We start from the raw sequence: 11,703 nt of genomic DNA, 5'->3' as shown, positions 1-11,703 counted from the left end.
TACAATAAGCATAACCATGGACCATTTTCAGGTTTGTGAGCAAATAACCACCGTCGTTATCTTGTCTTGAGTCTCCTGTCATCCAGTGAAATCCTTCTCTATATGTTCAGGACTAAAATCAGGCCAACAGCTGTAGAGCCATGGAGCAGAAGTTATAATACAGATTGGCGTTTTCTGTTCCAGAGAGTGTTGGTATGGAGACAGTTGTGGAAAACATGTTGTCTTGGTTACTATCAGAGATTATTTCACAACACACTATTAAAAACACACAAGTTCTTGGTACAAGGGGAGGTCTTGTGGGTGGGGGTGTGATGTAACGGATGTTGTCTTTATTTAGCTTGGCTGCCTTGTAGAGGACACTTCAGATGATGGACTGAGTCAGTTTAGCAGAAGAATTCTTCACTTGCCACAGTTCTGTCACATTGTTCTTCGTCAGGCTTAAATGTCTCTCTTTGCCTCGTTTTGATTGGTCACGAACACGACTTCAGCGCCCCGTGACCAACTCTGAAAAAGACACAATCAATTTTTTGGCCTTTATTTATCAAGGGAAGGTTTTTCTGTTCTTTCTCTAGTGAGTGCGATGTTCATTATCTTTCCCAGACAGTCCTTGGATTTCAACTGTCAGGTCAAAAGCTTTTTCTGACAGTCCAGCATTATAGTGGCTGAGGTGAGATAACAGTGGCTCTTAACATGCAGGAGGTTTCATTTTCACCGGGAGTCGAGGTTGAAATCCTGACAGGATACTAAAGGTTTCCAGTCCTTCAGCAACTGACTCCACCAGCCACATCAAATTAACTTAGGGAACCTTCATCTAATATCAAATAAAACAAGTCGTAGTCTTCTGGGAACTGTTGGGAATTTTGAAATATGTAAAAGTCAAAAACGTCCAGCCATTCCCTTCCTTAAATAGTGTCTCTCTGTGCTCTATCTTCAGATTTCAAGACTCTTCTTGAAAGCACATTTGCAATGATTTATATTTGACTCTTTTCTTCCTCCTGTTCCTCCAGATATCCGCGGCCTGCAGGGCTTTTTGGACCAGACGTCCCGTCAAGGCGTTGACGTCGCGCTGCAGAGAGTGGACAGGAACATCAGCCGAGTCTTCACCAACCTCTTCACCACCATGAGGACCGAGGAGCTCAACCGGTACAGAGACACACTACGCAGAGCCATCCTGCTGCTCAGCCCCAACGGAGCGCACACGTTCATCCAACAGGTCGGTCTACCTTCAGTTTACTGGCCAATGTTCAGTGTGTCTGGGGACATTAGGAACACATAAGGAATAACACTACATTCGTGTTGTGTCGGAACGATTGGAAAATGAGTTTTGTTCATGTCTGAGCAACAACTTTTGGCTTTTGCTCGACTTGCTAAGTTGTTGACGTCACACACGCAGAAACATGACGGACAAACGCATAAGCAACATAAGGAGTGTGCAGGTACTAAGTGTTGCATGAATAGGGAACCCTACAGGCACACTAGAGTGGATACGGTAAGTGTATTTAGGGGTGTTAAAGGCACAACTGAGTGTGTTAAGGAATGACACAGGAATGAGTGAGGGAAAGAGGGTAAATGTAAAGTCAGAGTGTATGGAGAATGGAAAAATGTGTGAAGGGGCCTCTTGACTGTGTAAAGAAAACAAGTGAAAGGAACAAGTATGTAAGTATACATAGGAAATAAGTGTGTTTGTTTAGGGAGCAAGAAAGTTTGTAAAGTGAACAGACGATTATTTATAGGAACCAAGTGAGTGGACATGAGAAATAATTGCTTGTGTTTAAGGGAGCAAGTCAGAGTGTGAAGGGCACCGGTGAGTGTACATAGGTAACAATTGAGTGTTCGAAGGGTACAAGTGAATGCAGATAGGGAACAAGTGGCCATGTAAAGAGAAGGAGACAGGTGTGAAAGGAACAAGAACGTTTACATCGGTACAAAGTGAGTTTGTGTAGGCAGCAAGTGAGTGTGCAAAGGGAAGCGGTGAGTGTACATAGGGAACAAGCATGTGCAAAAAGGGAACTAATCATTGTGCAGGGGAATAAAAGGGAGAAAAAAATCAGTCTCTCTGTCCAGCCTTGGATCAGTGATCATTTGTTAGTCTTTGGTGTGTTTGTGTGTGTGTGTGTGTGTGTGTCTGTATGTGTGTGTGTGTGTGTGTGTGTGTGTGTGCGCCCAGGTGTAAGTGGCCACCTGGAGTGACAGATGGAGCTGGTTGGTCCACACATACACACATACACAGTGTCACAGTGAAAAATGAAACAGGTAATAAATATTGAGCAAAACTCAGCATCCCCTTGGATGAGCTTCTGTGTGTGTGTGTGTGTGTGTGTGTGTGTGTGTGTGTATGTGAATGCTTTTCATTATTTACGTGATCCGTGACATCGTCTGTGCATACTGTGTGTATTGTGTGGGTGTGTGTGTCTGAGGGGAAAAGAACAGGACCTCATTTAGATGTGTACAACTTTGACGGCTGCTGATATTTACTGATCATCATAAAAATATTCACTTTATTATTTCTTATTAATCATCATCATGATGTACAGATAACATATGCATGTGCAATTACATACACATAATGTTCCATACAGTACATCATAGGTGGATTATGTGTCTGACAGCAACAGCACTAACAGTGTGTCGGTACTGAAAATGATGTGGTTGAAGCGTTGTCTTGAGTTTTGGGGATAGTCCAACACATGTCACATTTGATTCTGGATATGTGTGTGTGTGTGTGTGTGTGTGTGTGTGTGTGTGTGTGTGCGCATGCATGCGTGCTTGTGTGTGCGTGCATATGCTTTATGGCTTATTTAAATACTGTGTAGGGTGTGGGGCTGCTGTGCAGGGTGACCTCTGACCTCTCCCTCACACATACGCACACACACACGTGCACACACAGCCATACACACACACCACTTGCACTCCTTCATATTGATGTCCTGGGCATACTTCGTGCGTGTGTGTGTGTGTGTGTGTACTGTGTGTGTGTGTGTGTGTGTGTGTGTGTGTGTGTGTGTGTAGCAAGCTTCTCATTTTTTGTTCACACTGCCAGTCAAGCTGTGTTGCCATGGCAGCAGCTTTAAGTATTAATGTGGCTTCCTGTTGTTATCCATCTTCCAGAGACAGATTCAATTGTTTCTATATCTTAATTAACCTGACTGCACAAACACACACATATACAGACACACGCGCACGCACACACACACGTGTACAGATGTTTAGATACGCTCCAGCAAACCGTCACGTGAGCACGCAAATGCTGACACACACCCACACACAAAAACAATCAACAGCTGATGAGAAGAAAGACGTCACATGTACAGAGTTTCAATGTGAGATGTTAAATGTTAAAGGGACATTTAACAATCTAAAAATACAGCGTGACAGGAATGGATGAGAGGAAAATGAACCACTACACATTACCACGACTACACTTATTACAGAGTAAGAAGCAAGAAGAAGAAAAAGTCGACCAAACGCCATCATCAGTTTAAATTTCTTAGAAGTAGTTACTTTTAGTGTTTCATTAAAAAGCTTGCTTCCACACAGCTGTTATCAGATATCAGACATTTGTGCCCACGGCTACAATCTACATGTTTCATTTAATTTGTACTTTTTCTTCCTCATATCCGAAGCTTTAGAACACATTCATTAAGGTTGATTAAATCTTGCTGTAAAGAAACAGATGGTGCACTTGCAGCCTGGATGGTCAGATAGATGGTTTACAGCCTGTCAGTCAAACGTACATTTATAACATTTAGTCTCATTTACCTTGTGTAAATGGGTGTGTGTGTGTGTGTGTGTGTGTGTGTGTGTGTGTGTGGAGAAAATAGTAATAGTGGAAAGATTTGATAATTACTCACCTCACCTGGTGCAGCAGGAAGCTTCTGAACTGAGGGCTGACAGTGAGCGGGGGTGTGTTATGAATGTCCCCAGTTGTCTGTCAATCTCTCTCTCTCTCTCTCTCTCTCTCTCTGTTCATCAGCGGTCAGAGCGAGAGAGATGGTGAGTTTTACGGATACGGATGAAAACAGGTCACGATGATGAATAAAAGAGCTGCAGTTTTTGAATTGTTCACTTTGTTAAAGGTTTAAATTTCTCATAGCGACTGCAGTGGAGACAAGAAGTTGCCGACACTAGAAAAGGAAGTGACGGCGTGACTTTGCTGCAACTTGGTCAGAAACCAAAGTTTTTGGACAAATGAAAAAACTGACCTGATGGTGGCACTAGATGAGAAGTTTAGGGATCACCAGTTTTTTAGACGTAGTTTTGAGATTCATTTTGATGGTGACACCGTTTTGAAACTAAGCCCATGGCAATTCATCCAACAGATTTTGACATGTTTCAGTCCGGTGAACCCACGAACACTGGAATCATCCACAGAGCCGAGCCACTAAAGAGCTCAATGCTACAGTAATAGAGAATGACGATATGAATTCAGAATTGCTTTTAGCAACTAGCATAATAATAGAAAATATTCTACTTCAATTCAGCAAGTGTATCCACAGATGGGTTACCGATGAAGAGGAGGTGTTGTTCGCCTTAGAGCCTCCAGAACAGCTTCAGTTTTTGATGGTGTTTTGATGATGATGATGATGATGATGATGATGATGATGGTGGTTCAGTTGGGCTGAGGTCTGGTGACTGTGAAGGTCACAGCATACGACCGGCATCATGTTCCTACTCATCAAACCGTCAGTGAGCTCCTTTGACCTGTGTGAAAGCAGCAGCATGTATTATGTTACCACACTTAGTTATTCAGCCTCTCATTTTAAGACTCTTCTGACAGTACCATGTCGTGTAATTTCATACGTGTGTGTGTGTGTGTGTGTGTGTGTGTGTGTGTGTGTGTGTACACTTTTCTCAGGTAGGTCTGTCTGATGGTGTTAATGTCCATGTGTGACTGACTCTTTAAAAAAGTGAGAGTTTGGCACAGAACCACAAATAGCTCCTGGCTCCTGTGTGTGTGTGTGTGTGTGTGTGTGTGTGTGTGTGTGTGTGTGTGACACTGAGGCATTCATTAGCACCAGGACATGACAGTGTAGGAGGGTGAGACTGAGATGAATGAAAGTCACACTCTTCAATAATGTCATGGCAACGTCTTAAAAGCTTTCACAAACACACACACACACACACACACACACATACACACGCACACACACATACATGATAACAAAACACACTGGCTATGAATCTTCCTGCCAGAATTTGTTGTTACTTTCTGTTGCATCTTTTCTTCTCTTCAGCCTGGCTGTGAAATTGGTTCAGTCTTTGTCCCATTTTATTGTTGGTGCAGACCATGCAGCTGCATGCATGAACCAGTCAGGAGTATGTCGTCCTGATTGTGACTACAGAGAATATAAGGTCTGTAAGAATGTAAAGTCAGACAGTTTCAGAGAAAGATTTTCAGAGTTTGAGGGAAAGTGTCTGGTTGTGTTGGCAGCAGTGACACTGAATGCTGCTAACTTGCTAACTTGAGGATGCTCATTAAAGCTAGTGTTAGCATGCTGACTGAAGGGGCTAATGGCATTTCCCACCATACATACCTTACCTTTTGATGTTTAGCCTCGGATATCATCAGTTAATATCACCACAGCAACTCCAGATGGATGTCTTGTAGCGAATCAGACCGCATCATGCTTTAATCATATGTCCCTACTGTGTGAGCAGTGAGTAGCTGCTGTGTTTACTCTGGTGCGATGCTGCAGCGAGCAGAGGGTTTGTGGTGAAGATGTTTTGTCCGATGCGTGTTATGGGGAAGCAACAGATTACTGAGTCTGTTCTTGAGCCTGATTAATGTTGTACTCACTGTCAGAGACCAATCACACGTCTCCACGTGGCGTCGCGGCCGCAGCCCGGATGGAAAGTTACATACAGCGAGCCCACAGCTCGTCTGTGCAGCAGCTTATTTTGACCCATAGTTACCTTTATGGTCTGGTGACCTCTACTGCTGTTTGTTTCCTGTGTGAAACCAATAATCAACTATGTTTCTTTTATCCATGACTATTCCACAACCGTAACCATGTTTATCATTGTAGCCATGACGACAAAAGGTCCTCTAACCTTAACGAAGTGCTTATTTTCACCCAAAACCTAAGCAAGTAGATTTAGTGCCTAAGCTTAACCAAACCGTGACTGTTCCACAACCTTAACCATCTGTTCATCGTTGTTGCTGTGACGATGAAGGTTTGGTACGCCTGCCGCTGGTACACACCTCGAGGTTTGGGACAGACGTCCTACGTGATTGTTTAGGTTGAAGGACTCCTCACTTTGTGGCTGTGTCAGAGCCCCTTATCACACAACCATAAAACATCAACATGTGAACACACAGCTGAGCCTGGTGACCTCAGTCTTAAAATGTCCTGCAGCGGCCACCGTACAGAGGCGAAACCCTCAGGATACAACATGACCGTTCCTCTGGCGCCACCCGCAGGACACACTGGACAGTATATGTGAGTCCACAGTGAGGGGAGGAACACTGATGCGGCGTCTGGACTTTTATTCTGCTTTCTGTGTCTGTCAGTGTCTCTGCATGAATCACAGGCGGCCGTCAGTGGACTCTGTGAATCATTATCCAGTGTGTGTAAATCCAAGCAGGGATATTAGCACCAGCCACACTCACACACAACTACACGCACACACTCACACCTGAAGCTGCTGGTGTGTGTGTTTGTGTGCGACAGTTTTAATGTGTCATTAATCACTGATTTCACTCTCTCTCTGCCTCCTCCTCCCTTGCCTTTCTCTCTCTGTCTCCTTTCTTCCTTCCTTCCATACAATATTCATTTTCTCCGCTCCCTCCTCATTGCCTCCTCTCTTTTAAATCCCTACATCTTTTCCTTCCTTGCTTCCTCTTTCCTCACCCCTGTACTTCCTCCTCCAGTGTCCCTCATGTTGCTTCCTTCCCTTCCTCCTTCTACCCTGTAGCCGTCCATCCTCCAGAGCCCTCGTTTTCCTCTTCCAATCTTCCTATTCCATCTTGCTCTTATCCCCTTCTCTTCTTACTTCCCTTTTCTACTTTCCCCTTCTCTTATCCGTCCCTCTCATCCCTCTGTATTTTCTATATCTCTTATCTCTTTTCCTTCCTCCCTCTCACCTCCTCCTCTCTTCATACCTTCCTCCTCTCTCATTCCCTTCCTTCCCCCTCTTCTCTCTCTTTACATCTTTCCCTTTTGGTATTGTGTGATATCATCCATTCTTCCCATCTTCTTCTCTTCCCCTAATTTCTCACCTGCACTTCTTTCCTCCCTTTCTCAGTCCTTCCTTTCCTAGCTTCCTTTTTCTTCCACTCTCAGAGAGAGAGGGAGATATATATTTATTCATTAAAGAATTGTACTATTCTCTCATCTTATTTATTGAATTGTATTACCCATAATGCTTTAGTGATATTGTTCACCTGACATTCCTGCCAATAAAGCTCAGAGAGAGAATACAGAGAGTATAAATCACCATCATGGAGGAGTGAAGTTTAGATTGGGAGGCAGGACAAAGCTCTCGGTCCCCGGGAGAGACAGATTAACTGACAGGATCCCATCCGGCTGCAGAGCACTGATGTGTGACACCTCCACACACACACACACACACACACACACACACAGTCTATATGCATCTCTCTGTGTGTGTGTGTGTGTGCGTGTGTGTGTGTTTTACATGTCCTCAGGGCGAAAACCTTTCAACAGCAAATTGAAAATGACCTCAATAAACACAAACGCAGCCATTTTCTTCCCTGATCTCTCACTCTCTCTCTCTCTCTCTCTCTCTCTCTCTCACACACACACACACTCACACACGCACGCACTATCACACATTCTTGTTCATTCACCCAGTTGAAGGAACCTTCCATGCTTTTTTACGACCTGCTGAGTCACATTGACGCAGTTTTGTCCACCGTTGCTGTCGGTCGAGCTGCAGGGCACGAACCTATATCTGGACGTGTTGAGTTATGAAACCTGAGTCACCGTCCGATGCCTCACAGATAAACTCAAACACAGAGAGTCCAGACTTCCACTCTCTGGGAATGAAAACCGGACCTTCTGAGACGTCCTCACTGTCATCACGTCAAGACTGAAGGTTATAACTTTAAGACTTTTATGAAATCCTACGCAGTTTTAGGTGTTATATTTCTCAGCTGTAGCTATCAGTGTGTTCTATATTCTCCAATTACCTCAGCATGTATCGTTTTCATTGTAAGTGGCGTTTCATTGAAAGAGTCCAGCATTCAAACCAGCGACATACGCACGAGGTATTCACAGAAAATAATGCCTGTGTGTGATCCAGTGTTGGTGATTTAATCTCGATGATAACAGCCTCAGTGTTTCTTGTATGGACTAAAATCATGTGTCTATGAATTATGAATAATGGGGAGAACAACTTCAGGTGAGGTCTGCAGAGGGTGCACCTTGTAGATGTGACTCAGCATCATCTTCTCTCTGGACCTCCCTACCTTTCATTTGGGTGGAGTCAAAGAGGTGAAACAGGACCTGTTTGTGAGCCCTGCTCTTTTGCCTGATTTTAGTTCCTCCACATTGTTGCATAGTCTCCATGGAACGTTTAATGGACAGGTGACTCACAAAAAGTGATTGATCAGGTTGAATCTTCAGGAATCACTACAACACAGATGATTTTAACAAAGTTAAAAAGGTGGAAATTTTTTTTATAATTTTTTCTCAGTGCATTTGATGAACATGTATGTACCTGATCATTTATTTTACCACTAATCGTATCCGTTATCACATTCCTGTCATTTCAAGAAGCTTATGAACACCGGGTGTTTTTTTAGTTTGTAAATCAGAAGCCAATATTTGCTCAACCTTTGGAGTTCTGAAAGCTTTATTATCTGAAGTTTTAATAACTTTGCATATTTCTTTTAAATCATTTTTTGTCACCTGCTTGCAGGTTGTCTGACTATAGTCACGGTTTGCTGTAAGTTGCTTGTGTGCTGGTATTTGTTGTATTTTAGCTCTGATTGTAAATGTTTGTTGCTCTGGGATCTTGAGGCCGCCTGACTGAGCAGTTATATGAATGACCACATTCATCCAGTCAAGTATAGGAAGGTTTAATGTTGATGCCTGTGTGACAAAGAGAGCTGACGATGTTTTCCTCCCATTTATTTCCCATGACCACCCACTGACTTTAAAGCTACGGTCGTGCAACGGTGTTACAACGCCATCTGAATGAATGAACCAGCAAACAAAGCTGCACACTGACAAATAAATTAGGGAGTTGTTTCATATATAGATGAAAACAGTAATTTCCGTAGGTATATGTATTTACCTCTTTTCTTTTCTTCATTGTTAAATGCGTTCATTTTTCAGCAAACTTTTTCTCACCCGAGGAGCCTTTTCCAGCCTTTCATTACTGTGATTATAGTTTTTATCTCCCTCCCTTTCTTCCCTCCGAGACATTTTGCTTTGCATCACGAGAACGAGTTTGTTCTTAATTGACTTGCCTTCAAAAACAAAGGTTAAACTACTGAAAGGTTAAACAGAAAGAAAGATTTTCTCTGTCCCTGAGCCACTTTCAGCATTAGCTTGACCTTTACAATTGCAATAAGACCGTAAGTTGAGTGTTTGCAGTTCAGTTTGTTTCCAAGAAACACGGAGAGATAAATCTGTCCCGAACAGGACTTGGATGTAAATGGCAACCCATCTGTTGGGCTTGTAAAGTCTTTGGATTAGAAAGCCGTTAAAGACAAGGTTGCCAGTCCCACGCGGCTTCATCGCACTTTTCCAGCGTGTTTCTTAATCATTGTTAATCACCCGGATTTGTCTCCCATCAAGTTAGTCCTTGTGAGCCGCTAGAAGGACGGCATCGCTAATGAAGCGAGGGAGAGGGAGGAGGAGAAGAGAGGACAAGAGGGGAAACAGAAGAACAAAAGAAAAAGCCATAGCCTTTCAGCTTCGACAGGAAAGAGGGAAAAAAAACATGAAACATGAGAGGAAAAAAAGAAAAACACGACACTGTGTTCAACTTCAACAGAGCGAAAAGAGAGATATGAGAAAAGAAAAGACCAGACACAAATAAGAGTTTGATCTGAACCTCGACGAGGAGAGGGAAGAGGATCATTTATAAAACCCACAGGAGGAAACCTTCATGCGAATCAGAACTGATGTCAGTCTCAGCACAGGGAAAGAGGAAAATATTAATGTTAAAGGTTGAGCTTTGCACGTATGTCATATGTGGAGAGTCATATTTAAACAGGCTTGAAGGATTTGTTTCGAGCCTCCACTAAATCCTGCTCACACTTTTGACTGAATGTATATTGAAAGTGATAACTGGCGGGAAACCTGCTGCGTCTCCAACATATCAGATTATTAAAAACGTTTAACTTTTAGAGGTGGAGTGGGTGATGTACCAAACATTTTCCACACGGTCCGACACGTCACTCATGTTAAGACATCGACCTGTCCGTGTGCTGTCCGTGGTGCTGAACAGGTTGGCTACTGAAACGCAGATGAACCTGCTGCTTATGCAAAAAAGAAAAAAACAAATCTATTTAAACGAGATATTTACATGCCTCAAAACAATTCTGTGAACTGACAATGAATGATAAAGCTGTGTGTGTGTGTTTGAGAGAGAGAGAGAGAGAGAGAGAGAGAGGATGACAGAGAAAGTGGAAGAGAAGGTAGAGGTGGACTTGTTTATGCACAGCCTGTATTGCGTGCAATGTTTCTGTAAGTTATTTATGACTTAGTCAGAGCGCTGCTTTGACACGTTTGACCCCCTCTGCCCAAACCCTTGATGTTTTCTAATGAGCTAAATCAAACCCATTGGCAGGTGTATAAGTAAATAAACAAACAACAATGACCACAAAGATAATTTTTCATTTTCATATTATACATTCATTGGAAATGACGTATTATGTTTGTATTAGGCAACTGCTGTTTGTTGTGGGATTATTACATTAAAAGCTGCAGATGACTTTTGCGGGCTGTTATTGCGTTGGCGGGTGTTGCAAGGTTCTTATTGGCCTTTTACTTTATATTGCACTTACAGTAAAGTTCAGTGATAGCTGTCGTCAACACCAGTAATCTTCAGTAATCAGTTAGCTTTACTTCACCTGGTTCTGTTTCTNGTGTGTGTTTGAGAGAGAGAGAGAGAGAGAGAGAGAGGATGACAGAGAAAGTGGAAGAGAAGGTAGAGGTGGACTTGTTTATGCACAGCCTGTATTGCAATGTTTCTGTAAGTTATTTATGACTTAGTCAGAGCGCTGCTTTGACACGTTTGACCCCCTCTGCCCAAACCCTTGATGTTTTCTAATGAGCTAAATCAAACCCATTGGCAGGTGTATAAGTAAATAAACAAACAACAATGACCACAAAGATAATTTTTCATTTTCATATTATACATTCATTGGAAATGACGTATTATGTTTGTATTAGGCAACTGCTGTTTGTTGTGGGATTATTACATTAAAAGCTGCAGATGACTTTTGCGGGCTGTTATTGCGTTGGCGGGTGTTGCAAGGTTCTTATTGGCCTTTTACTTTATATTGCACTTACAGTAAAGTTCAGTGATAGCTGTCGTCAACACCAGTAATCTTCAGTAATCAGTTAGCTTTACTTCACCTGGTTCTGTTTCTGCCGCAGCCTACTCCGTGCTGTTTGCCCTGTGTGTGTGTGTGTGTGTGTGTGTGTGCGTGTGTGTGTGTGTGCGTGTTTGTGTGTTTGTGGGTGTGTGTGTGTGTGTGTGTGTGTGTGTGTGTGTGTGTGTGTG

General features: G+C 42.9%; 1 protein-coding gene across 1 annotated transcript in view; it reads left to right on the top strand.

Moving 5' to 3' along the window:
* The window catches only part of LOC111220139 (glutamate receptor ionotropic, delta-1-like), a 542,882-nt gene that overhangs the window by 366,530 nt on the left and 164,649 nt on the right, over positions 1–11,703 (top strand). The window contains exon 4 of the mRNA XM_022743126.1: positions 1,008–1,213. Within this exon, the coding sequence (XP_022598847.1) occupies positions 1,008–1,213 (206 nt within the window). The remainder of the gene's footprint in view (positions 1–1,007; positions 1,214–11,703) is intronic.

This window comes from Seriola dumerili, unplaced genomic scaffold (genome assembly GCF_002260705.1).
Source record: "Seriola dumerili isolate Sdu_G_001 unplaced genomic scaffold, Sdu_1.0 BDQW01000068.1, whole genome shotgun sequence".
Taxonomy (NCBI): Eukaryota; Metazoa; Chordata; class Actinopteri; order Carangiformes; family Carangidae; genus Seriola; species Seriola dumerili.
Note: the sequence above shows the minus strand (reverse complement) of the source record. Positions and strands in the feature narration are given on the sequence as shown.